The 27,358-nt window shown below is 32.8% G+C and overlaps 3 protein-coding genes across 4 annotated transcripts; 2 read left to right on the forward strand and 1 right to left on the reverse strand.

Moving 5' to 3' along the window:
* Positions 1 to 39: 39 nt before the first annotated feature.
* Positions 40 to 2,112, reverse strand: LOC18107360 (uncharacterized). The gene is made up of 4 exons (XM_006373352.3): positions 1,717 to 2,112; positions 1,415 to 1,522; positions 891 to 965; positions 40 to 539 (listed from the first exon to the last, which is right to left on the reverse strand). The coding sequence occupies exons 1-4, from the start codon at positions 1,848 to 1,850 to the stop codon at positions 308 to 310; spliced, it is 549 nt and encodes a 182-aa protein (XP_006373414.1). The 5' UTR covers positions 1,851 to 2,112; the 3' UTR covers positions 40 to 307.
* A 6,479-nt stretch (positions 2,113 to 8,591) lies between these two features.
* On the forward strand, positions 8,592 to 12,435 carry LOC18107361 (rhamnogalacturonan I rhamnosyltransferase 1-like). Its single transcript, XM_006373353.3, has 8 exons — positions 8,592 to 9,575; positions 9,963 to 10,030; positions 10,152 to 10,240; positions 10,367 to 10,532; positions 10,628 to 10,917; positions 10,996 to 11,200; positions 11,279 to 11,436; positions 11,772 to 12,435. Exons 1-8 carry the CDS (start codon positions 9,284 to 9,286, stop codon positions 12,016 to 12,018), a joined length of 1,515 nt encoding a protein of 504 aa, XP_006373415.3. The 5' UTR covers positions 8,592 to 9,283; the 3' UTR covers positions 12,019 to 12,435.
* A 7,414-nt stretch (positions 12,436 to 19,849) lies between these two features.
* Positions 19,850 to 25,256, forward strand: LOC18107362 (calcium/calmodulin-regulated receptor-like kinase 2). 2 transcript variants are annotated; one of them, XM_024589455.2, is made up of 9 exons: positions 19,859 to 20,053; positions 21,154 to 21,230; positions 21,310 to 21,546; positions 22,017 to 22,170; positions 22,785 to 22,911; positions 23,793 to 23,878; positions 23,964 to 24,035; positions 24,340 to 24,543; positions 24,640 to 25,256. In XM_024589455.2, exons 3-9 carry the CDS (start codon positions 21,380 to 21,382, stop codon positions 24,925 to 24,927), a joined length of 1,098 nt encoding a protein of 365 aa, XP_024445223.1. In that variant the 5' UTR covers positions 19,859 to 20,053; positions 21,154 to 21,230; positions 21,310 to 21,379; the 3' UTR covers positions 24,928 to 25,256. The 2 variants fall into 2 exon arrangements, with proteins under 2 accessions (XP_006373416.1, XP_024445223.1); XM_006373354.3 differs by having other exon boundaries at positions 19,850 to 20,053; positions 21,154 to 21,546.
* The last annotated feature ends 2,102 nt before the right edge of the window (positions 25,257 to 27,358 follow it).

Here is a 27,358-nt window from a genome sequence, read left to right on the forward strand (position 1 = left end):
TTGTTTTAATATTCTAATATCAAAATTAAATTTAAAAGGTAAAAATAATAATATTATTTTAATACATTTATGTATAAAAAGCAATTCTGCTGTGTATAGAATAAGGAGAGAAGGTCGCTAATAAGATTTCACAAGTACAAAATAAGTGTAAATTGTAACACCAGAAATTCTTAGAGTAAAAGTAGCTCTGAGATACAAGCCTTACACCATGTTGTAATCATGTATGCCCAACATTTGGCGCTTATATCATAAAACCCAGAGACATAAGACATTATAAAAAAAATTGCGCAGCAATTTCATGGCTCTCTCAGTTCATTGCATCATAATCATCCACCTTCTCGTTATATTCAAGCACCTTTCTCTTTATCTTGGATGTATCTACCCAAGTAACAAAGTCTTCCGTGTTCCTCGTTACTAGGAATGCTGGGTCGGTAACTGTCTCCGGACCTACACGAATATGCCCCTGCTCGATGTATGTTACAGCTTCCTTCAAGTGTTCGGCAAACTTCAATCTCATCAAAACAGTTGAAAGCCTACGTCTGCCAGCAACAAGACACACTCATTAACAAAACAATTATGCAAGTAGTTCAGCGTAGCAACAAGACAATTACAGAATAGGTGCGTGCAAAAAAGTTCACCATTCACAAGGAATTGAAAGAACAAAATTCCAAGCAACCAGTAAGGGCAAAAGTATCATCAGATAGTTATGGAGAATGCTAAATTCCAGTGGAAGTTTGGGATTTCTCTTCACACTATAAATAAACATTTTCTACCAGGTACATTTTCTGTAAACATCGTCTCTGGAGAATGAGGAAAGAAGGGGGGGAGGGCTGTGAACAAATGGGTCTCATTGCACAGAAATGAGTTCACTTCAGGAAGCCTTATCCTACCTGCAAAAGGATGACACCGACAAGCGATCACACAACGCCAGGCTTTTCCTGCTCGGTATCACACCCATGTTGTAGCTGTCATTCACAAAGAAACAACCAGAATATCAGCTGAGTAATAACTATGAAAGAAAAAGGAGCAACAAAACGAACTGCTTCGAACATCACTTGCAAGACCAACCTAAGAAGACAATCTTTGTAGATTTTGACTTTTTATTGTCTCATGTTCAAACCTTAAAACCAAGAAGCAAAACATGAACTCGAACACGATACATATTGCCGTTAGAAGAGCGAAGCTTAAAAATCAAGGACTCGAAATGGGTGACATCAATTTGCTACTAGTTAAATCAAGAGCAGCCCAATTACTTTGTTTCCACCAAGATTAAGATGCTTATCGAACAATTTTGACCCCGTGAGCTCATACTTTTACCATATCAAAGTCTCAACAATCAATTAGCTCAAGTTATCACTAACAAACATAACATTTTCCACTAATGACAAGATTAAAAAAAGACGAACGAACTTACAGCTTCTCCAAAAGCACGTCAGTCATTTCAACACGAAAAGGGTCTCTAGGGTCCATCTGCTTCAGAATATTTGTCAGCTTCTGCACCATCCGGCACACACTAGAATACCTGCATTTTCACAATTTTACCAAGAATTAGAGAAAAACTAAATAAGCTCATTTCAAGAAACACGGGAAACTTAAACAGTCACAGTTCAAGAAACACAAAAAAGAGCATTTTTTTAATAAGAAATTAGAGAGAACTAAAAGAAACACGGGTCAGGAAACAACACAAAAGGGCCTTTTTCAATGCACACAACATACTTCTTGTAATCGTCGCGTTCAACGATGTGGTAACGTTGCATAACATGGGCTTCTCTATGGTTGTTCTCTCTTTTCCAGTCCAAGAAATTTACTTTCTTGAGCAGCTTTTTCTCGTGAAACTTTAGCTTCCTCATTTTTTATGAATCTGTTGCTGTAACAATACAGAACGAATCTGCAAAGAGAGACCGGTTGTAAACCCTAAAGAAACTGTTTGCTTTTGCTTTTTCGGAGGGGAGCAGATGGGAAGTTGTCTTGGTGACCTCTTAAAATCTTGATTTCCAAGAAGGGTATTTCTGGATGTATGCGTTAAACCCTAAAATAACAAGTACTGGGCGCATCAAGCTATCTCCAACCGACGGCTTTATGACTAGGCCCCTTGCTCACTGCCTTCTCGGCTTAGGAGTAGGAGTGCAAATAGGAGTTAAGCTTTAATCAAGGGCTTGGGCTTTTTTTAGGAGCTCCAACATATTTTTATTTAATATAGTTTTAGTGTAATAAAATATAAATTGTTTTGAAACTATTATCTATGAAATACTTATTTTAAATATGAACATGTTTTCAATCTAAATTCTAAATTTGCTTGACCAACTCTCTAATTTACCCTCCATTTCGTCATGTTGTACTTACAAGCCCTTGATTAAATAAATTAAATTTATCAAGTGATCGATTAAATCAATTAGGTTCGTCAACATATAATTAATCCTAAATTCTTATATTTTCTTCAATTATACTTTTCATTGTTGTAATTGAGCTTCCAATCTCGGTCATTCAGTTTAATTTGATCCTTTAACCTTCCTTCAACCTTTAATTAAGTTTCTTTCTAGTTTTCATTTTTTTTAGATAATCTTGGAGAATTTAAAATTGAATTATGACAATATAGATAAAATAACATGTTATTCTAGACTAAGTGACAATAGAATTAAGAAAAAATCACAACATTCTAGAAAACAAAACCTAAATTATATCTAAAAGCATGCAATTTAACATATATGTGTGTATAGACAGATAGATAGAAATACAAAAGTTCAATAATTTCTTATAACCTATGCTCCACCTGCACTATTTAACTCTAAATATAAGAATTGTTCAAAAGTGTTGGACTGGGTTCACTTTCAAGAAAAAAAAAAACTCATTAACAATTCTGCAAGAAATGTTTTTAGTTGGGATCATGTTCCCAGCCCTGCTATTAAAAAAAAACTAGATGAAGAAACGGCCGGTTTTATATTTTATCCTTTTTCTCCATGATAATTTACTGAAGATCCCAAAAGAAAAGGTCCAAAATATGGATAATTAAGACCATTAGGGCGGTGTTCTTGCATTTGCCTGGCCAGCTTTCTTTCTCTTTTTAACAAACTTCCACATGGTAGCTCATAGAGCAGCTGCAGCAGCTAGCAGTAATATTTTTCATTTTCCTGAGGGAAATTGGACTTCAGATTGTTTACTTTCTTCTCCAAAATCCCAATTCAGGGTTGGACTCCTGGCAGCTCCAAAACATCTCCAGGCCATAACTAATGGCTGCCTACATCATTCTCCACTGAGCAAAATTACCAGGATCTATACTCTTTTTAACCTACTTTGAAAAAGCTAGCAGTAATATTTTTCATTTTCCTGTGGGAGATTGGACTTCAGATTGTTTAGTACTTTCTCTTCCAAAATCCCAATTCAGGGTCGGACTCCAAGCAGCTCCAAAACATCTCCAGGCCATAACTAATGGCCGCCTACATCATTCTCCACTGAGCAAAATTACCAGGATCTATTCTCTTTTTAACCTTCTTTGAAAAAAGGGAGTGAAGAATGCCATCACCACGGAATAAATAACCTTGGTAGGTGTGAATTACAACACCCGCATTCAATTCAATTCAATAATAATAAAGAGTGTGACAGCCTGTGCTTAACATGGAGGCTCTTTGCCAACACAGGAGCTGTACCTCTCGTAGATCTCTGCAAGGAACAAATTAAAGGCCATGTGAGAGCACTCAAGAAAGCCATTGAAGTCTCACTACTTATTCCAGTTCTTCCTTCACCATCAATCAAATCTTACACGCATATGAAGGGATCCCACAGAGATACATACGAACCAATTACAAAGGAATGTCACCTTCACTTCCTTCCTTGTAGATGAGGTAAACTCGCACTTCCATGATTGCATACAGAAGCTATAAGTGCCCCTCTTGATTTAAGTAACGACTCCCTCGCTTTGCACTATCCTTTGCCTCTTCTCTTTACGGCGACTGCTGATTTTCGTAACTTTGCTAGTTTGGGTCGGCGGCCTCTCGTTTATTTTGAAATAGCAAATGTGCCCACGTGTTTAATGTCTTCGAGATTCTTTATAAATTAATTATGGTAAACTTATATTAAATTAAATGTTATTCTTTAAAAACATTGATTTTTCAATATCGAATAAACAATCTAAAAACACATCATACTCATAGCTATTAAAAAGCAAAATGATGGCCTCACGGATAGCAAAGACATCCGTATCCAATAAATTATCCGAGCATAATTTTTTATTGTGTTTTATTTTTCTTAATTTGAGTATATATGGAATCAGAGTGATTTAGTATCCAATAGATTATCCGAATATAAATCATCACTTTGGTGTTATTCATGGAAAAATTTCATCCATATAAAATTTATTTGTATTTGTTAAATTTATAGTAATAACAAAAACAAAATATAATATAATATTTTTACTTGAAATGTAACATAAAAGCATAAATTAAAGAATGGAAATAAAAAAAATATATAATGAATTTTGAGTCTCCCTCGTGCATCCTCGAGGTTCAATCTCGAGTAAATTAAAAGAGTATTTGGAAGTGTGATAGTAATTGTTTTTTAAAGTGTTTTTTGCTCAGAAATATATTAAAATAATATATTTTTTATTTCTAAAAAATTATTTTTAATTTTAGCACATCAAAACTTTTGATCCAAAAATATAAAAAATAATTTTAAACAAAAAAAATCAAAATTTATCCTATCCCCATTTAGAACACAAAGCCGAATAAAGCCTTAGAGTCAGAACGTGGTATTTGCTATGTCCTATGACGCCTTGCCTAATGTTTTTTCTCTGGTTGGAGTTGGACAATCATAGAGTCAGAACTCAGTAGAATTTTACCACAAAACTGGCTTTTTGATCATTTTTCAGCAATAAAAGCATATCCCATTCATCCAAGTAAGCTGCACTAACCCATCTTAGACATAAAAGTCCATTTTCATTCACTTTTAAAGAACAAATGTTCAAATCACTTTCCAATTCGAAGCCCCCTTTCCTGCCCTCTTTGCCACCCTAAACATCTCCGTTGAACTCCGAAGGCTTAGTTTTTTCAGATGGTGGTTGAAATTGCTTCCCAGTTGGCCGGAAAACATAGACCCGGTTGCTCTCTATTTCTCCAACCACCTCCCTCTCTCTTTATATGCAGCCATGATAGGGACTATTCTAAACTCTTAACTAGCCCTTTATGTGTAGATATTGAAACAAAAATCATACAAAAAAAAAAAAACTCACAGCCACAGGACGTTGTTTCACTTATAACTGCTCATTCAACATAAACTCATTTATTTCTTAGAGACATGGCAGAGCATTGTAGAATTCTATAGTCACTCCCCTTTTAAGTAAATGTTAGATTATTGGTTTTTTTGGTGAAATGATTTATCTACATCTAGTTAGCCTCGTTCACTTAGAATATCCTCCTTCATATCACAAGTTATATATATATATATATATATATATATATATATATATATATATATATATATATATATAAAGAAGAGAAAAAAAAAAACAAAAGCGTGATGACTTGTCATATCTTTCTCTTCCATTTCTTTTTTTTTTCCTTGATTTTTCTATGCAACAAACACTACCTTCCAAAATTTATTACAAATCAACATCTCACTATAAATCCGGCCACCCAACACTTGGTTTTAAAAATACTGATAGAAATACCAATAAAATAAGATAAGTGAATTTTTTTAACGTGTTTTTGCTGTTAGTAAATCCATCAATAAAATTACTATCAACATACTAAAAATCATTAATAAGAGTTTTTTCAATAGAGTATTTTTATCCGTAAACTTGTAGGTAAAATTCATGCCAATAAACTGAAAATATAAATTTCATCAAAAAAATTTATCAAAAAATCTAAAAATTCCGGTATAGATAAAAAAAAAATTCACAGTTGCTAGAAATTGTGTCACTGTGTTATAGAAGTCTTATAGAGTGTCAATCACAATAAGAACACCGACGATTCAACACATTTATAATTTCAAGAGTGAAGGATAATGTACATTTTTCAACCTCTAAGTACTGTTTGCTTGTAATTAACTGGATATTGTTCATTAATTGCTATATATATCAATTAATGAATAAACTAGTTAGCTAATTAAACAGCTTAATTTTCAATCTACTGATGAAAGATCTTTGCTGGAGATGACCCTGCACGAGAATCCCAGGCATTTGTAGCAATTGTAAGGTAAAGTGTATAGCATTTTGTAATGTCTGTCACAATTTAAGATTCCACCTGCAGACATCAATTAACATGGGATTAGGACCATCTCTTCTGTTTTTAGGATCTACATTTATTTCACAATAATGATGCTGCACCACAGTTTTCTTCTTTGGTACGAGTGACACTACCCGCTGTTATTACAGTAGGACCAAGGCCTCACGCGCTCGCATACCCACACACGTGTTTAAAATAAAAACAATATTTATTTAGAATTGAATTTCTCAAAAATAAAAAAAGGAAAGAATTTTTACTTCATACCCAATTAATCATTAAATTATCAATAAAGTATTAGTCTAACGGTTAAGACACTGTTATATCCCTGCAAGAGTGAGAATACAAGTTCGATCTTCAGGAAGTGCACTTATTGGGAGGGGCAGCCACAAACCCCGAACGGGACTAGTCTCCTCCTTTAAAAGGGTGTGAGGATACCCAAGTAAGGAAAAAAAAAAAACAATCATTAAATTAAGAGAAATAAATGCATCCATTATATTTTCAAAAAGGGAAGAACTATATATTTTCCTAAGAGTACTCTTGGATTCTTACACTATCAACAATTAGTAAAATTCATCAATTATCTTAGTTGTATTTTCCATCCATTCATCATTAACAATATTTTATAATGCTCAATGAGTAAGTGTAAATATTTAAATTAAATATAAAATTTATTAAAAATGATAAGAATATTTTTATATAAACCGAAAATATATATTTTTTTATTTTATCTATCTCTTTGTCAAAAGTATGTATAAATAGTTACTCCATTGGTGTTATAAAAATTCTTGTACTTCATGTAGCTAAGAAGAAAAGGACCTACGTGGTTATTTAGTCATCTAAAAGAAAAGGAAATTTAGTCGGTAGATAGAGACATATTTAGAGGATGCTCGAGAGTGTGGTAATGATTGTTTTTTGAAGTGGTTTTTATTTTAAAACATATTAAAATAATATTTTTTTATTTTTTAAAAATTATTTTTGACATCAATATATCAAAATGATCTAAAAACATTAAAAATATATTATTTTAAAATAAAAAAATAAAATAAAATTCAAAATTTTTTAGAAGTACTTTCCAACCGTAGTGCCAAACACTGTTATTTTCTCAGTAACTTCTCCTGGGCACTCTTTGAAATTATATTTTATGAAATTTTAATTTTTTTAATTAAAATTAATTTTTTATATGTTTTTGAATTATTTTGAAATGGTAATATTAAAAATAATTTTTAAAAATTAAAAAAATATTATTTAAAAAAACAACCATAATTCCAATCACTTCAATTTTTCCCTAAATTAAATCTAATTTGATTTTATGCAGTGTCAAACGCAATCCCAAGATAGAAGTGCACCTCTATCATTCATGGTCAGCCATTACAAAAGCTACAGCATAACCCAATAATTTGCTGACGTGTTGTCCAATGCTTCCAACCTTAATGAAAATCAACTTCTCATTTGGTGGGCCCTTCCTCCCAAAGCCACTTGCTTTCTTCAGCTTTCACCTTCCTAATCTACCCCCGTTTTAGTAGTTTAATTACCAAGAATAAAAAAAAAAAAACTGTACTGTAATTCTGTCCCCCCCTTCATGTTAAGGAAATGTACATGGAAAGCACTGTGATTATATATGTGGTCGGTTGTAACGTGTACCATTCACAGTGGATTCATCGTCCCGGTCTGTGAAAAAGAGAGAGAAAAAATAAAATTATTCGTGTTAATAAATTTATCTTGCAAAATAAATATAAAAAAGCTGGGAATTCTGAGTTCCATCTCATCATGATCAATGGCAATTGATCTTAAAGGGAAGAAAAGAGGACTATTCATTCGTACAGAAATTAAATATAGTGAGGAATTTATATTCATTATATCCATAATTTGAGAAATTCATAAGGTTTTTAACCTGCATTTTGCATTTACTCATAGTCTAAATGCTATTCATTTCAAATTAGTTTTCCAAATAATATTAATTAATTATCGATGGAGGGAAGCCAACTAAATACCATTTCAAGGGGTGATATTGCTTGTACATGGTTATTATATCTTATTAAAGGGATTATTTATAACTTGTTTGGTGACGTAGTAGTAGTTGTTTTTTAAAATATTTTTTTAGTTATAAATATATTGAAATAATAGTTATAAATATATTGAAATAATTAAGAAAGTTAAAATAATTTTGTTTTGTTTTTGTTTTTTGACAAGATATATAATTGCTAATCCATACGAAATGTTTTGTTCTTTTTTTAAGAAAAGAGAGTCATAACTTATTCTGACAGACAAAGACAAAATGAATGATGAAGTAAAAGAAAATCCTAATGGATACGGTTTCAACATTAACGTAACAGTAGATCAGAGCAGTTAAAAACCTCAACACTCACCTCTCCTCCTTAATTACCGGCTCTCGCCTCTCTTTCCATTTCCCATTACAACATTGCCTCTCTCTCTCTCTCACACACACACATATTCTCCGACAAGTTTCTCTGGCAAATCGCCGGGAATCTCGTCGGGAAATAATAACAACAAATCTCTCTCTCTTTCTCCAAATCATTCAATCTTCAAAACCCGCATTTTCTTTTTCAAGTCGAACCACATTTCATTGCCGGATCAGCGAGCTTTTTATGAGGGATTGTCAATATAGAGCTTAAACTGGGATTTTTATTTGTCAAGTTTTTGTTCAAATCCTTGCATATCATTTGTGGGATTTCTTTGGATAGTGTAGTTATTTGCTTAGGAGTTCTGTAAGCTGACGGAGTTCGGTGTTTCTGGAGATTAAAGTAATGAAAGAACATGAAGCTGGTGTCTTTGGTTATTTTGATTGAATTTTTTTTTATAGAAACAAGGAAGGGTTTTAGACCTTCAAGGTTTTTTTTGTTTTCATCATCTTAATCAAGTTCAAAGAATCCCTCCGTTTCCTTTAGAGTGAGCAATATCCGACAATACATTTAAATACAAAAGATCAAGTAAGGAGAGAGAGAGAGAGAGAGAGAGGGAAAGAGAGAGCATCTATTTTGTTAAATCTTTAATTTGACTCGTATTGAGGGAGTTGTTAAAGTGGGTTTGGTGATATTGGAGGGAAAGAAATGTTAAAAATGTGGAAGACTGAGGACTCTGTTGAGGAATGGGAGATGAAAGTGAAGTTATTCGGTGGTGGAAAGGTTGACAAGTTAAAAACTTCTGTGGTTTCAAGGTCTTCAATGAAGCTGTGGATGATAAGGGCAATCACAACTGTCTTGTTATGGACTTGCGTGGTCCATTTACTGGCCTTGGGAGAGATTTGGGGGCCGAGATTGTTAAAGAGTTGGCCTTCTTGTTTTAGTAATCAAGATGCTGAGCTAACTTCTGTTCCTGCCAAACTTGTTCTGCCTCCGAAGAGTAAGTTCATAATTTCATCATTCTCAGCTTAATTATTGTTGAGAAATGACACAGTTTTAAAAAGTTGCTGATATTCACTAAAGTGGAGGTGTAAGGTGCTTTGCTTTATATATTCCCTTATTTTCATCGTTTGTACTAAATATTCTTTGGATAAAATTGCTTTATTGAGTTATTGCCCTTTCATTCTGCTTATACATTTTTTTCTTCTGACATGGATTGATTTCCTGATCATGACTATAATTAATGTTTCTGCACCATTGTTGATTTGCCTGTAAATTTTTAATTTGTTCATCTTATAGATCATTTCTAACTTTGTTGTTTTAGTTTCCCTTTAAATTTCTGAAATTTCTTCTCTAGTTTCTAAATTTGGTAATTGTTGCTTTGCAGGAATCTACAAGAATAATGGATATCTCATGGTTTCCTGCAATGGAGGACTCAACCAAATGCGAGCAGCAGTGAGTTGACTGCTACTTATCATAAATTATCTATATTGAAATCGCCTTTGATTCTGAATGGTCTCTATAATTTGCTGCTATAACCATTTGCGTTGTTGACACTTCTGAACATGCTATGCAGATATGTGACATGGTCGCTATTGCAAGATATCTAAATGTTACTCTTGTTGTCCCAGAGTTGGATAAATCCTCATTTTGGAATGACCCAAGGTAATGTTTACTAGTATAAAGTCTTGAAAAACACTTGATTTTTTCTTTCTTTGAAATATCCGCCAAATTCAATTCAGAAATGTTTGTAATCTATCTAATCAATCCATTGATTTCACTGTGGGGCAGTGAGTTTCAAGACATATTTGATGTTGATCATTTCATCACTTCCTTGAGGGATGAAGTTCGTATATTGAAAGAGCTACCGCCTAGGCTTAAAACACGAGTAAAATTGGGATTGTTCTACTCATTACCTCCTGTTAGCTGGTCAAACATTTCTTACTACACCCATCAGGTTAGTTCACTAGAATTCTAAAGCGAGCATTAGCCTTTTCATTTTGCTATGTATTTGGACTAGTGCGACTAATTTTAGAATGTTGTTGCCAACAGATTCTTCCTCTACTGCAAAAGTACAAAGTTGTACATTTGAACAAGACAGATGCTCGTCTTGCAAATAATGGACTTCCTATTGAGATTCAAAAGTTGCGCTGCCGTGTAAATTTTAATGCTTTGAAGTTTACATCACAGATAGAAGAACTAGGTAGAAGGGTTGTTAGGATATTGAGGGAGAGAGGCCCTTTCCTGGTGCTTCATCTCAGATATGAAATGGACATGTTGGCTTTCTCTGGCTGCACTCACGGTTGCAATGATGAGGAAACAGAACAACTGACAAGAATGAGGTAATTTTCTCTTTATTATTTTCTTAATATGTTGTTAATTTCAAACACAACTAACTTTCGCAAACTTCACTTGGTCAGATATGCTTATCCCTGGTGGAAGGAAAAAGATATTAGTTCTGAAATGAAAAGGAAAGAAGGTTTGTGTCCTTTGACACCTGAGGAAACTGCCCTTGTGTTAAGTGCACTTGGAATTGACCGTAATGTTCAAATTTATGTTGCTGCTGGAGAAATATATGGTGGAAAAAGAAGGATGGAGGCTTTGGCATCCGCTTTTCCTAATTTGGTTAGTAGAAGGAAGCAACAAATTCTTCTAACATCTGTATGAATGAATGCCTTAATCCACCTTTCTAACCTGAAACAGGTCAGGAAAGAAACTCTGTTGGGACCATCAGATTTGAAGTTTTTCCAGAATCATTCATCTCAAATGGCAGCACTAGATTATCTGGTGTCCTTGGAGAGTGACATATTTGTTCCTACATATAATGGCAATATGGCTAAAGTTGTTGAAGGTCATCGCAGGTAATTCATTGCTGCTATGTCTAATACACATTCTCAACTGAACTGAGAGCTTAGCTATAAAGAATGAACTAAAAATGTCCTAAATGAACATCTGTTGTAACCATTGTACCACGTACAGCATAAAAGTCCTTGCCACTAATTCAGGTATAATCTGAAAAATAGAGGACTGCTAGCTGTAACTAAAGAAGGACTTATTGGTGTTAAATAATCTGGAGTTTGTAGTTGATAGATTTAATTTACTTTGTAGTGTCTAGAGTTCCAAAAGAAAAATGAATGAAAGAAAGAAAACATCAATTGAAGATGGTTAATTTCCGTTGTCTTTTGATGACTTTCAGATTCTTAGGATTCAAGAAGACTATTTCATTGGACAGAAAGCTTCTGGTTGGTTTAATTGATCAATACAACAAAGGCTCATTGAGCTGGGATGAATTCTCTTCTACTGTGAAGGAAGCTCATGCTGATCGGATGGGTAGTCCAAAGGCGCGGGTTGTTATACCAGATAAACCAAAGGAAGAAGATTATTTCTATGCCAATCCACAAGAGTGTTTGCAACTGTTAGATGAACCATTGAGAAGTTCATGAACCTAGTCATGCCAATGAGATGGTCATCCTTAATAATACCTGGTGCTAGTGCATATCCATCAAAGGAGATGCCCTAATTTATATTCCATGGAGATTGCAGACTTATATGCAGAGGCTTGTGTCGAGTTGGATTCAAGGAGAACCAGGGACTTCATCCATGAGTTTCTTCAGCAGTCTCACTAAAATATTTATAATGGTTCATTTTTGAATGGCCAGATTGTATATAGAGGGGAAAATTGTGCCATTGGAGGGCTAATGTCCATTTAGCTGGATTATAGAGGGGTTAGTACAAAATTTCCTGTGGGGGAGTTTCTGGGATGTATAGTCCATCCTCAGTTCCCTCATATCCCCCTGTCATAATTTTTTCAGCATCAAATATGCAATAAAGTCACATTCTTCTTTTCCCTTCTCATAAAACTTTGATCATTTAGTCTGGTGCATAATGACACTTCACCTCTCTCTCTCTGCCTACATGCATAGTTCCATATGTTGAACATGGGATGCATGCCAACTACTTAATCATGTCTCTTGCATGGTGCTAGCCACATGAAAAAAGTGCATCTCTTGCTAAACCATTCAAAATTAGGTAACTGAAAATGAATCCCTTCATGCTACCAGATTTCCTTGTGGGATTCTTACATGCCTGAAAAAGATTTTAGGTTTCTCTTTTTTGTTTTTTTTTTTGGAGAGTCCGAGAGACACTTGTAATAAAACTAGTCATGTGCCTGCAGATATGAACAGCATTTATGACGATTAATTATATTGTTAACACATTTCGGTGGCATCTATAATAATCATTTTGATGCCTTGGTTGCCATATCTTAAAGAAACTGAACAAATAATTGATATTCCTTGGACATTGTTTCCAATATCTTCATCCAGCTAGAGATTTTGCAAGAGAACTTCTATGAAATATATAAAGTATAAGTAGAGTATGCTTCCTTCATCTGCCATGTTCAACTTGTTAAAAGGATTATACTCGAAGGGATTAGACATCATGATATATGATTGTAAAATGATTACCACATATGTACTCAAAAGATCAGAAGACTTTTCATTTTGTATTCAAGTCATGATTCGAGATCCCAAGAAGGCTCTTTAAAGCACATAATAGGGCTGAGAGACAGAGAGAGGTGACAAGAAAACAGAAAAATATCTTATTTGGAGAGGCAATAGAGGTGGTGGATGATCCAAGAGAGTAACTATTTACTGATCCTAGGAATTTCTTAATCTTTGTGGATGATCCAAGAAATCACCATTCACAATGAATCTGTCTTGGTCATACTTGGACGGGTACTTAAGAGCCCTCAAGTTCCACTAATAACAGTGCCTGAATACTCATTCAGGCACTTCAGACATAGCTTTCGAACCACACCAGCCAGTGCCGAAAGTGGGCAATGATTCATTATTTCAAGGGCCTCATTAAAGTTTATCAAAGAAAATAAATTGTTAAAAGTGCTTAAAAATTGCATTTGTTGAATAAGAAAAAAAAGTACAATGATTCCTTTCAAGCTTAAAATCATGAACATGGTGAAGGTTTTCCTATCTAAATTAAAAAAAGGTACAACGTGATCATTTAATCCTTTCCTTGAAAAAAAAAAACCCTGAATAAGAAACTTTCATGCCAAACCGTATGGAAATCCATGGAAATGGGTCATCCTTATAAAAAGAAATAGTGATCAACAATCAATTTTTTTTAAAAAAATTGTTTTCTAGGGTTGAAAGATTTTAACCTTTTACTCCACAAAACCAATTCCTATGCCAAACAGCTTCCCTCAGCTCGAGGAAATGTTGGATTTGGGCTTCGAATTGGGCTGCTCATGATGGGCTAGCCTTGCCCATTTATTTTAAAAAAATTACACCCTACTTGTAATTCTAATTCCCAAAATTGCTCTCCCGTTGAATTAAAAAAAAGTTGAAACGATCAACTTCCTTTAATCTCTATCAAATCTCTATTGGCTCATGGACGGCGGAAATCCAACTGAGTTTTTCTAGATGATAAACTCTTGGTTTTTGTTGAGCTTATAAAACAATTTTTTTGTTTTTTGAAACGAGAATTTTATGATACTTAAATCAATCTTAAATGTTAGTTGAGTTAAAGATAAATAAATAATAATTATGAAACAATATTTTATTGCTCTTTCGAGTAGTTTTTAAGATCCCTAGCCTTTCGCGCTTACCTATAAAGATTGATTCTTATAAAAAATTTCAACAGCTCATATTTTCCAAGATGATAGTTCTAGCAAGTAAAGCAAGTGGTTGTGTTTTTTCAAAAATAAAATTAAAAATAGTAAAACATGTATCATGACGAGCTTTGATTGGTTTGGAGAATGAAGCCTGATTCATCATATTTCTCTCTCGATAAAAGTTTTGGCATGAAAACAATTAGAATTTATGAAATTGTGTGCAAAAGAAAGGAAAATAATTTATGGAATTGTGTATAGAAAAAAAAAAATTACACAATAAAAAAAGTAGTAGGAGAAAATATGTATAAAAAATATGCATAAAAAAAGCACAAAAAAAAGTTTGGGTTTTTCCGTAGCTAGGTTGCTACCCTGAGATAGCCCAGCTCACCAAGGTTGACCCAGGAAAATTGCATTAAGAGCTTGTTTGGCAGTGTGGTTGCGGGTGTTTTTCAAATAACTTTTCGTGCTAAAATGCATGCCAATGATGTTTTTTTAATTTTTAAAAATTATTTTTGACATCAGCACATCAAAACGATCCAAAACGTACAAATCATATTAAATTTTAGTAAAAAAAAAAATATTTCAAATTTTTTAAAAACACGGATACAAACATTACCTAAGTCTTTTGGCTTCTATTTTTTTTTTATTTGTTTGGCACATCGATCATTTGCTCCCAAACCTTCCAGACAAGATGTTTGAAAGGCTTGACTGACAAAAGATTAAAAACAAACCTTACAAAATTTCCCCTTTTTGGTATTTATTCATGCAAATTTTATCAATATTTTTTAAGAAAAATCCTTGATCCTTAGAAATAATTAGTTACAGTATCTCAAGATAATGTTCATGGAGACTTAATAGTGATTTGTGCATGCCTAGGCTGAGTCCAAGCGAGCTGGATGAAGCCTTTTAGCTTCTTTTTTTATTTTTTGGCACATCAGAAGTCAAATTGGAACAAATTTATGAAACATTCGTGAAAATACCATCTGCTTCAAGAGAAAATGTGACCAAATCTCTAAATAGTGAATAAGCTTACGAGTTTAATTGTATATGCACACCCCATGGTTAAACCAAGACCAAGAAATGATAACTTTCTTCGAAATTAGGCCTAAGAAACAGTCGAAATCCATCCTTCATGGTCCCCAGATTTGCATACAGATCTACAGACAATTAAGATGCTTCCAAATGCTTTATGTATGTGTTCTTTCCCTATTTTAAAGCATTAATTTGTGTGTTCTATTCATTCAGTCAAGTAGCTCAGAAAGATAAACTTACTGACACCATTGCAGCCTAGACATATTAATTCAGCTCATGTTCCTTCACCTAATAAGCTGGTAGAAGCTTTAAGATATTAACATTTGAAACAGACTTTCAAGTCTGTTGTTCAAAACCTTGAAACAACATATCCCTTTTCAACAATGGTGTTCAAATTCGATGTTTACTATGCTTGTGGTGAGATGCGAGGGAAATGCAGTCTCTAGTGAATCTCCACAAGTCCACCAGGCTAGCTGCTATCTGATAGAACACGCCGAAGCTGGCACCATGCAAGGCGTTTTACTCAGAGCCAGTGTTTTCCACTGAACCATTGTCTGTAAGGAACATGGAAGCAAATTGCAGGTCCAGAATTCTCAAATACCTATACACCTTCCTGTGATAAGATTCCTCGCTTAAGCATTAGGAACATCATGATGTTGCCGGGCGGCGAGCAGGAATCGGTCTGGCAGCCGATTTCCACAGAACTTGCGTACAAAAATAAGATATAAAAGCATTTATTTATATCTCACACCTACCAAAGATGCCATTTTCTGTTTTTATTGATCTTCTTCGTGCTCAGTCTCCTGAGAAGTAATAATAAAATAGCCCACTTGATTTTCCAAGAAGGTTTCAAAGTCACTCGACATGAATAAGACGAATGCCTTGTTTACCACAAGTTGTTTTCTGGAACAAGAAATGGGCAAAGGTCATCGAATTGTAAGCTTCACAAATGGGCCATGATAAAGTAATTGGTGGTTTTCGTCGATGCTTCGCCGGCTTTGACCACTAATACTATAGTGATTGAATACATAAGATTAGAAAGAGTCCAAAACGTGCCTTCGGTTTCAGCACAAACTAATCAAAGGAGAAATTTGGAACTGTGTTCCAGCGTTTCATAAAAAATTAAATTAAATTTTTAATTTTTTTATATTTTTGGATTGTTTTGAATTGTTTATATCAAAAATATTTTTAAAAAAATATAAAAATAAATAAATTTAATTTATTTTCAAGTAAAAATACACTTTAAAAAACAATTATTATAATATTATCAAACACTTCTATAATATAAATTGTTTTTTTATCCCATCTTTATCATACTGTGGATACAGACAAAGATACAAGTTATCTATGTGAGAAACTTTCTATTATTTTATTATTTTGAATTGATTAGGGTAAAATTGATTGCCAAAATTAGAATATTTATTGAAGTATTTTGCAATATTATAAAACTTGAAAAATTACTAGATATATAAATAAAATTCTCATACTGTATCTTTTTACCTCTTTATGTTTTTAAACAAAAAATTAATTATCAATACAATTACAAAACTCCAGGTGCAAATATTGTTTATATAAACATTGAATCACTTTAGAATTTTTTTTGTTATTTGTATTTTTTTTTGTTACTTGATTTTTTTTTAATTTAATCCTAATATAAATTAATTTAGGGTTGAGCTTGGTAATTTACTTCAGTTGGCTTGGTATGGGGTCTTCATAATGTCGGAAAACAAATCTGATGTTTGAATTATGATCGATTTGGCAAGATTAAAGTCAATTTTGTTGATTTTTTTTCCAATTGAATATTTCCAAGTTTTTTTTTTCATTTGATTTTTTTTCCAGTCATTTGGCTTATTTTTAATTTGATCTTTTTATATTAAATTGATTTAAGATTGGACTTGAGGATTTATTTTGGCTGGCTTGGTATGGCATCCTCACAGTGTTGAAAACCAAATCCAAAGCACGATTGGTGCTTAATTTGGTAAAATTAAGTTTAATTTTATTGATTTTTCAGTTTCTGAATAAAAAAAAAAGGGAATCTTGTTGGAAAACACTGAAGGGAAGAGAAAGTTATCAATTGATCATATTTCATCAAAAAAAGGACAATCATGGTGTCAATAACCTATATTTATTCTAATTATTTTTTTTTTTTATCAAATTAAGAATCCAATACAAAAAAAAAAGATATGTTTTTCTTTTCAATGGAGTTTACATTATTTCTTTTCTAGCAAAAATAAAAAAAATTATTGTTATATAATTAAATAAAAAAATATTCAAAGAACTCCTCGCAACATGAAATTAGATAATATAATACACATATTTATCCCAGTTTATCAATTCAATCTTTAATTGGAATTAATAAACTTGTTATTATTTCTTGCTTCGTATACATGTATAAACTTTTTTACGGTGAAAACAATGCCTGTAACTTATTATATTTTTTTTTAGTTTAACGTGAGTGTCCGGACCAGCTTGCGCGCACCTCGACTAATCCCACGGATCCTGAAGTTAACGATCATGTAAGCCTCCAGTGACCATCATATAAGCAACCATGAGGCTCGAATCTGAGACCACAAAGATAGCCTATAACTTATTTTTGCTTTATCATACTCTTACGTGACCCCAGTTTTCCTTGCCTGAACTCAATTAGCCGGAGGGATATTAATTAGGATTGATTAATTTAGTTGAAAATATTCCTCAACTTTGTATCGAGTTCTAATCCAAAGTCCAAACACAGCACACACACGAAAGAAATACAATAAAATAAAACATTACTATAATTAATCAAATTAACCCATTAATTCGTTAAATTTTAAAAAAACTGAGATCTTCAACACCATTCTAAAGAACACCTAAATTGAAAAAAAAAATCATAGAAAACAATAAAGATTTTAATTACTATTTCCTAAATGTTTTCTCTTACCACTGACCGAGTCCATTGATCTATTGGAATTGACGGATCCATAGTATTAAATCCATTCATTACAAATGATGAGATCTTCAAAAAAAAAAAAAAACTTAATATAAAGGATAATCATAGAACAAAATATTTTTCTTAATCAATTGGCTCAAAAGTCAAAACTAGAGGAGACACCAACTCTCAATAATCTAAATAAATAAAATATATTTAAACAACTTGGAGCATGATTCGAAGAAAAGTATAATATATATATATATATATATATATATATATATAGTCGTGGATTTGTTAAACTAAGCCATAAATATTTATGAATAAGGATGAATAAAAGTAGCACCAAAAGACAAGCATGAAACACCACAAAAAGTTGGGAAAGTGACGGATAGGCCTAAGCACTATGAAGCCACAACCAATAAGACCCGCCATCGGCTGGCTAAGGCCTACACGGTATCCTTTCTCGAGTAAGTTGTTTTTCAGTACCTATATTTTTATTAAGTTACAACATGGTCCTTTATATTTGCTATAACCTATAACTTAATCCCTTCACCCTCTTTGAACACTGCCTTATTAAAATTAAAACATAGTTAATTTTATGTTTTTCTATTTTGTATAATTATGTTTTTCTAGTTTATTCTTCATATTCATTATTACCAGAATTTTTTTGTTCTTTTTTATATAAAGGATTGTAATAGCTTTTTAGTAAGATAAAATATGGATTCATAAAAATAAAATATTTTGGGTGTTTCTTAATAGTTATGATATTCTTGGTCTTTTAGGGTTCTTGAATTGTAACAAACACTCTTATTTTTCACTTGTATTTGTGCTAGTTGATATAAAAGTCCAATAATTTTAGTTGGTTTGGTTTGAGGTCTAGAGAATATATATAAGAGCTCCATTTCTAATGATTAATTGTTATGTGTTGTTCAATAATTATAGCTGGAAAAAGATCGCAAAATAGGACGTGTTTATGTAGAAGAAGATAGGGATATTCTCTGTGACAAGTTCTTTCCAACATAGAAAAACTTATTTAATAACTTTTTTATAAAAATAAATATTTTTTTAGTTAATAGAATATTTTCCTATTCTATATTATTATGTTTTTTTAGTTTATTTTTTCTATTTAGTATTACAAGTGTTTTCTTGTTTTTTTCTATCTAAAAGGTTGTAATAACTTTTTGCAAATAAAGACATATTTAGATAAAAATAAATAAAAATTAGATGTCTTTCTTAGTTACGTGTCATTGGTCTTTAAAGGTTTTAATTTATAACAAACTTCTTATCATTTGCTTCAATTTATGTGGGATGTTTGGAAGTATGATAATAATTGCTTTTTACTCGGAAGTGTATCAAAATAATATTTTTTAAAAAAATTATTTTTGACATCAGCATATCAAAATCATTCTAAAACATAAAAAAATTAATTTTAAACAAAAATAAATTTTAAATTTTCATGAAACGTTGTTCGAAACACAATTTCAAATGGCGCCTATGTCAGAAACAAATATAGCATATGTTTTAATAAAACAAGGGTCATAGTAAAGGGATTGAGTTATAATTTTTCAAACATAAAGGACTATATTATAATACTGTTGAAAACTAAGAACTAAAGAATGATTTACTCCTCTCTTTATTCCTTTTGCCTTTTGGACCTAAACCAACAGCCCAACACTTATTCACTAACTAAATTTCACTGGCCTCCTTTTATTTTAATTTCCAATTCAAGCCACCATTTAGGACACTTCATTTTCAGCTTTCCTTGGTCTCCGGCTTTTACATTTTCTATCTTTAACCAGGTCATAGTTTTATGGCCTTTGCTCTTGACATTTCATTGAAAAATAGAGAACAAATTTATCAAACATGCGTGTTGTTTTGCACAGACAGTGATCAGATGTTTTGTAAGGTATGTTGAGGTACTTTCATTTTATTAAGGTTCTTGATTTTGTTTTCTTGGGTTGGTTTCGATCATCGACTTCTTGCTGCTTTTTTAGTGTGTTTGATGGATTTTGACTCCTGGGGTGAAGCTTTAGAGAGAACCCACTTTATAGTTTTGATGAAGAAGTTTTAGCGGTAGAAAAACATGAGGTTTTGTGGCTATTAGATATTTTCATGACTTGTTTCATCAGTATATACGAGTGATCCATGTTGGGATTTGCTAGCTTTGAGTCTGAACTTAATATAAGGTTCTATGAGATACATGGAATTGTAGTTAGTATATGAGCAGACACTGAGTATATTAAGTAAAGATAGGCAGTGCATTGGTGAGGTTTCTTGATTGCATTTATTTCCTAAATTGGTTCTTGTGCATATTTTGTGGCTTTATCTTGACTGATGCAAGGGAGCACAGTTTACTGAAATTTGGAAGTAATGGATGCCTTCTATTTTGTTATAAGTTGTAATTATCAAATGTGTTGTTGCTCATTATTTAATGCATTTGAATGATGAAGGCAACGGATTCGTATTGTTGAGTTTTTGCTAAATCACACACTAACCAGATGAATAGGAAAACCTAGTTGAAAACTTCTGTTTCGAAAAGCAGCTGTTAAGCAGCAGAGTTTCGTCTGGTCATCTTCCTTGTTTTTCCAACCTTTTCCATTCTCTCTTTGATGCCCATCCTGTTAATTGATAACTTCTGAAATTTTTGTTTCAAATGTCAAACTGTATATTTTCCTTTTGGACTTTGTTTTTGCCTCTGGTTCATTGTATAAGTATGCGTATTCTTAGGTTTATCTTGCTTAGGCATCGTTACCTTTTCATACTTGGAAAACAAATGCTTTTATACGATAAAATGTTCTGTTTAAGGCTGCTTTTCAGCTCCTTAAATTCAGTGCCTAAAATCATGCATTTCCAACCGTAATACTAGCAAGCATGAGAAAGGCATAGAGCGAAATCATAATAATTATTTTTGATATTGTTGGTGAACTATGTGCTTTCTGGCATGACTACTACTTTCCTGGGGAAAATTCTCTCATTTTACCTGATATTTTTGTTTGTTTATGGCAGTGAGCCTGCCGAACTTCTCAACTCAAGATGTATTCATTGTCTGAATTTCAAAAGAGACCAGAGAATGGTTTATAAAGGTGATTTTGTTGTTATTGGAATCTCCGTTGGTTTGGCCCTTGGTATCTTGATAGCTTCACTTGTATTTTTCGGCATAAGGTGGTACAAGAGGCGTGCTTATCTCCGACGGTGTTCAAATGATCGTAGCCTTCCAACTCTTCCAATACGCATGAATGGCTTGGGTACAAGCAATGACTTTAGTGACTCTCTTGCAAATTCCATCACCATCCAGGGAACAGAACACCCTCAGAAGAGCTCTCAGGTTTCTTCTTGGTGGAATCATCACAGTAAAGATCGGTTTGCTTCTACATCAGGCATACTTAGATATTCTTACAAGTACGTAAATCTCTAAAAGGGAAGCAAAGTTTTTTTATTGCGCTGCATTACAAATCAACTTATGATATGTGTACCAACACTTTTTCTTTTTTATCTGAATACTTCATTGACCATATAAAAGTTTATTTCTAAACATATTTCTTGATAAAGAAAAAGAATCCACCCCTCTTACTCTATTGAAAGATACACCTATTGAGAAGATATTGATCCTACACAATAGTCTTTTCTTGGTAGATTCTCTCCAATTCGTTTCTTTTCTATTCAAATTTCCTTAATCAAGAAGATGGTGCTATGATGAGGGTAACCAACCTCTGGTTTTTAGTAGATTTGATTTTGGGTATGGGGTATAGTACCTCATTCAACTTTCTTATAGTAAACCTAAATAGACATTACATGTAGGCTTCAGAAATCCATCATCCAATTTGTAAGGCTTAAGTTGATGTCTTAATTTATTGGTTTTACTTTTGCAGGGATATTCAGAAAGCTACTCAAAATTTCACAACAGTTTTGGGACAAGGTTCATTTGGTCCTGTATACAAAGCAGTTATGCCTACTGGAGAAATATTAGCTGTAAAGGTGCTTGCATCTAACTCAAAGCAGGGGGAGAAAGAGTTCCAAACAGAGGTACTACATTGCAACACTTATACTCAGAGTATATGTAGAACATAGAATCGCTGCAAGAGATGCTTCTGTGGCATGGTTAGGACAGCTTTCTCATTCTAAACTGACAAATTTGATTCTACTGAGCCTCCCCTTTTTTTTCTTCTAAATACCATAATACAATTTATAAATTTTGAAGACACTGTCTAAGATAATAAGGATCTACAATGCACCAATGATATTTCATCTTTTCTAGTAGTGGCTTGCATTTTTTTTTAATATAACCAGGAAAAACTCTCAAAAATAGTAAAAGAATATCAATCATCATAGGGGAACATTCCGGGGAAGCAAGGTCTGTTTGACTATTTATTCATAAATGTTAATAAACTCAGTGATGTTCAAAAATCAATTACACTAATCCAAAGAAAGATTTCTGCTTCCAAAAGATACTCTGCAAATTTCTGGGAAGATGAGGAACTAAATACATAAAGGCAGCCTTATGGAGCATTCATTGCTACCCAGTTGTTACAAATTTTGCATTTATATCTTCAAATCTTTGCAAGATTTCTTGCATTTAATGCTCTGAAGTTCATAGAAAGCATATCAAGTAGTCATTTTTTAGCCTGGTCATTTTGCAGGTATCTCTATTAGGAAGGCTGCACCACCGGAATCTTGTGAATTTGTTAGGGTATTGCATAGATAAAGGAAACCACATGTTGATCTATGAGTTCATGAGTAATGGGAGCTTAGCAAACCACCTTTATAGTAAGCTAAAAGGCCTCTGCTTATTTTGTTCTTTATATTTTGTGATGAGCTATCTGTTGGTATGTAACCATCTATTATGAAAAGAGCACTTATAGAAACTGCATTGAACATTATGGTATACGGCTGCTATCTTTTTTTCTGGTTGTGCTAATTTGAGTGGTAGCAATCTTACAATTCTATTTAACCTGTGCAAATGTTGTTGGTTCACTAGCTAATAATTTTTAGACTCTACTTTTTCTACAAAGGGGTGACTATTGATGAGGAAATGGGATTTTATGATGCCAGAGTTCCTAAATGACTTTGTGAACATGCATTGTGTTAATATTTGCTACATGTGGGTGCGGATCATCTATGTTTGCCTGTTTGTTAGCGTTAATGTTTTGCTTTTGGACTTGTATGGTTAATTCCATCCAGTCAAATATGGTTGTTTGCTTTTTCTTGTCTGAAGTGAAGACAACCAAAATCTGCAATTCACCCTTGGCTCTAGTGGTGGAGTAACATACTGGGTTCAAATCCCCATTCCCTCTTCCCCAAGACTATGTCTCCTTTTGTAGCATTAAAAAAGAAGTGAAACAGTTATCAATTTTATAGCAAAACAGTTCGCTGATTTTATTTATCTGCTTTTGGTGGTTGTGGTATCTGCTGAATACTACATATAGGCTTACACTGATGCATGAAGTTCATGAAGAGTGTGCGCGAAGATATTTTTTTAGATATGATGTTTGTTTCTTGCAACTTTATTTGAATGTTGAGTGTATACTAATTTTCCAACTAGATTTGAAACCAGGTCCATATTGCCTCTTTCATGAATAAAATGAAATTATGTTTTTCTTCTCTTTTTAATTTCTTGATACTGAACACTCTGGTCGGGCATGTTCCAGATGATGAAGAACAATTTTTGAGTTGGGAAGAAAGAATTCAAATTGCTCTTGATATTTCACATGGAATTGAATATCTTCATGAAGGGGTAGGTTGAATACAGAATCTCTTTGTTGTCTTGGTGGAATGCTGGATTTTCTTGTTCCATTAATATGACCATTATTCTGGCACAGGCAGTCCCACCTGTCATACATCGTGATTTGAAGTCTGCAAACATATTGCTGGACCAGTCAATGAGAGCTAAAGTAAGCAAGCTATCATACTAACGTTAACTTATTTTTAATGCACTATAATATTGCCTATCTATCCCTAGACCAACAAATCAAATGACCGCCACCTTGGGATTTGAAACTTGAACCTCTGCATACAAAGTGGAGCTCTTTGGTAATTGAAATTTGAGATGCTGCTGATTAAAGCTTCTGCAGCTAGCTTACTATTTAATTGATATTTTCTGGAGTATAAATGCTAGAAATATTAATTAGTAAAAACACAGGTAAAGTTTCATGTTGTGTATTTCTGTGATTGACCTCTGCGGTGCCTTATGTGTAGGTTGCTGATTTTGGACTTTCAAAGGAAGAGGTCTTTGATGAGCGCAACTCTGGCTTGAAAGGCACATATGGCTACATAGATCCAGTGTACATATCCACAAACAAGTTCACCATGAAGAGTGACATCTACAGTTTTGGTATTATCATGTTCGAACTTATTACAGCCATCCACCCACATCAAAACCTAATGGAATATGTTAATCTTGTAAGTCCTGCGCTCTCTTCTAACTAGCAGATTTCTTCTTTTAATAATTTAAAATTATCTGAACCCCAAAATGTCTTATTTTTTCCCTCTCGGAAGGCTGGTATGAGCCCAGATGGTGTTGACGAAATACTAGACAAGAGGCTGGTTGGAGAATGCAACATTGAAGAAGTGAGGGGCCTAGCTACCGTTGCCCACAAATGCTTGCAAAAATTCCAAAGGAAGCGACCCTCGATAGGAGAAGTTTCGCAGGCTATACTGAAGATAAAACAAAGGTGCCTTGCCAAGGAAGACACCATGTCTATAGAAGTTTCACGAGTTCTAACCAGGATAGACGATCAACAGGTGGAGTTGAGTAGGATGGCCAGCATAAAAGATGTGGAGTGAATTCTTTGAGGATCCTCTTGCAATTCTGCTTCTTCTCTGTTTAATCTCTCCATGTTCCACTCTCATCAAACTAGCATGATATACCAGATAGACACCGATGAGTTCCTTTTGCATACTCGAGTTAAAGGTCCCTTCAAGATTCAAGGCGGTCATTAGCTCGACCATGCTCTAATTAATTTTCTATTGTTTCACAATTTTTATATACCTGACCGCATAGAATGAGACTGAAAGATGGGTATAATTCTCGTCCTGGTCTTTGCATCAACAGTTCACACTATAAATTTTGTAGATATTTCATCTTTTATGTCTTGAGAAACTCTTTTGAAGAAGATGCGTCGAGGAAATGCTGTAGTTTCGAAAGTTGCACTTGCTATCTTCACACACACTCGCACACAATTTGATCAATCTCAACATTTGTTGCAAGTTTCATGTATTCAGTGTCATTTGAGTTTTGAAAAAGATACACGCTCATGATATTTTGGTTCTTCAAGCTTGTGAGTGTATGATTAGGTACTAAACCACCAAAAACTGAAATCATCTTATCTTTCTATTGTTCTTCTTTCCTAATGGCAGGACCTAGAAAATATTTTAAGAACATGTTGATCTCTGAGTTAAGGAGTAATGGGATCCAAACAAACCTTCTTTGCAATAATGGAAGCCGCGTGCATGAAATGAAATTTTATAAGAAATAGTATTGCACATTAAGCGTATGATTGACATTGCAGTAAAATAGATACACACTTGTTAATTTTATTTTCTTAAAATTATTATTTTTTAGTATTTTTGGATTGTTTTGATATGCTATTATCAAAAATAAATTTTTTAAAAAAATAATAAAATATTATTTTAATACATTTATAAAAAAAAACACTTTAAAAGATAATATCTACTATAGTATGATACAAACTATAAATATTATTTGCATTATTTACTGAACTTTGTTATTCACACCAAGATATATTGAAATGGCTATCGAGCGCATTGTGGTCTTTTCATAAATTATATTAGTCATTACCAAATTAATAGGAAATAAATAAGTCTTTTTATATTTTAAAAGCACTATAAAACAATCAAAATATCATTGAGAGCAAAATTTTTAAAATTAGAGTCCAACGGTTTTTTCATATTTCACAATGGTTTTTTGGTTATTATTAAATCGGCTGAGGGCCAATTTAATATTTGACTAAATATAAAAAAATAACTGGCAGGTGCAATGCGCGCACACACACATGTGGAAGGAATTCGCACCCTTCGAGTGGCATGTGTGGCATATCCAGTGGCCAAAATCCCCCTACCAACATGTTGTTGGAAAAGTTGTGGCATCCTATTTCTTTTAAGGCGGCATGTGTCGCTGATGGTGGCATAGTTTGTCGCCAACATCACTTTTTTATCTTTTTTTCTCTTTTTTCCTCTTGATTTTCGTGTTGGCTATGCAAAATTTCAGATTTATCCTCTAATTTATTAGGATTTGCACTTTGATCCTTTTTATTTTTATTTTTTTTCTTGGTCCTTTTTTAAAATTTTGATTTATTTTTAATTTTATTCTTCAATCTCAATATGTGATATGATATTTTTTTCCTATTTGATCCTTATTTTCTTTTATTGTTATTTTTTAGATCATTTTGTTAAATTGATTTTTCTTTTCATTTTCACCACTCATTCAAAGATTCATTTTTTTTTTATTTTTTATGTTACTTTTGATTCTTTTATTCTTGTTCTTTTGTTAAATTTGATCTTCTTTTCAATTTTATCCTTCAATATTCGATTGATTGAGAATCCAAATTTATGATTTTTCCAGATATGGTGCCTCGGGTCTAATAATTCAGGTCACAGTTTTGAAAAGTTAATGCGAGTTAACATTGATTTTTTTTAAAAAAAATTATATTTGGCTATCTCATCTTATGACATGGGTGACATGTTTGACAATATAATCAGGGTTAGCTCAACCCTGATTACTAGGATCACAAGTCTATCATGCTAACTTGTGTTAATCAGAACCGTTTTATTTAGATATTTTTTTTTTATCCCATTTCATTCTTTCATAATTAATAAACTATGAATTGAGCTACATTGTTTATTTTTTTAAAAAAATATTTTTTTTTTAGGTAAATGATGACTTAAAAAAAAATTGATTCATTTGTTATTATTTTTTATTTTTTTATTAAAATAAAACAAATTTATTTGATCTATTCATGTTTATCACTTGAGTAGCAAATTTTTGTTCTTTTTTTAAAACACATTTGAAACTCTTGAAAATCAATTTTTACATGGTAGAGAGAGAGAGAGAGAGAGAGTCTAACCCCGCGGGGAAGGACAGGTCCACACCTAGTTTAGTTCTATTTGAGAATACTTATTGTTCCCTAAAATTCTAACTATGGCGTATTCTTTATTACCTGATTTCAAAGGAGAGATTTTTGACCTTGAAACAAAT

Source organism: Populus trichocarpa, chromosome 17 (genome assembly GCF_000002775.5).
Source record: "Populus trichocarpa isolate Nisqually-1 chromosome 17, P.trichocarpa_v4.1, whole genome shotgun sequence".
NCBI lineage: Eukaryota > Viridiplantae > Streptophyta > Magnoliopsida > Malpighiales > Salicaceae > Populus > Populus trichocarpa.

What these genes read in the sequence shown, in the direction of transcription:
- LOC18107360 (XM_006373352.3), bottom strand. Translation starts at nt 1,850, where the DNA reads ATGAGGAAGCTAAAGTTTCACGAGAAAAAGCTGCTCAAGAAAGTAAAT. An exon ending in GAACGCGACGATTACAAGAA is followed by an intron (nt 1,523 to 1,716) that starts GTATGTTGTGTG and finishes GTGAAAATGCAG; the next exon opens with GTATTCTAGTGTGTGCCGGA. An exon ending in TCGGTGTCATCCTTTTGCAG is followed by an intron (nt 540 to 890) that starts GTAGGATAAGGC and finishes TGTTGCTGGCAG; the next exon opens with ACGTAGGCTTTCAACTGTTT.
- LOC18107361 (XM_006373353.3), top strand. Translation starts at nt 9,284, where the DNA reads ATGTTAAAAATGTGGAAGACTGAGGACTCTGTTGAGGAATGGGAGATG. An exon ending in GAACAACTGACAAGAATGAG is followed by an intron (nt 10,918 to 10,995) that starts GTAATTTTCTCT and finishes TCACTTGGTCAG; the next exon opens with ATATGCTTATCCCTGGTGGA. An exon ending in CATCCGCTTTTCCTAATTTG is followed by an intron (nt 11,201 to 11,278) that starts GTTAGTAGAAGG and finishes AACCTGAAACAG; the next exon opens with GTCAGGAAAGAAACTCTGTT.
- LOC18107362 (XM_006373354.3), top strand. Translation starts at nt 21,218, where the DNA reads ATGGTTTATAAAGGTGATTTTGTTGTTATTGGAATCTCCGTTGGTTTG. An exon ending in AGAAAGAGTTCCAAACAGAG is followed by an intron (nt 22,171 to 22,784) that starts GTACTACATTGC and finishes GTCATTTTGCAG; the next exon opens with GTATCTCTATTAGGAAGGCT. An exon ending in TAATGGAATATGTTAATCTT is followed by an intron (nt 24,544 to 24,639) that starts GTAAGTCCTGCG and finishes CCCTCTCGGAAG; the next exon opens with GCTGGTATGAGCCCAGATGG.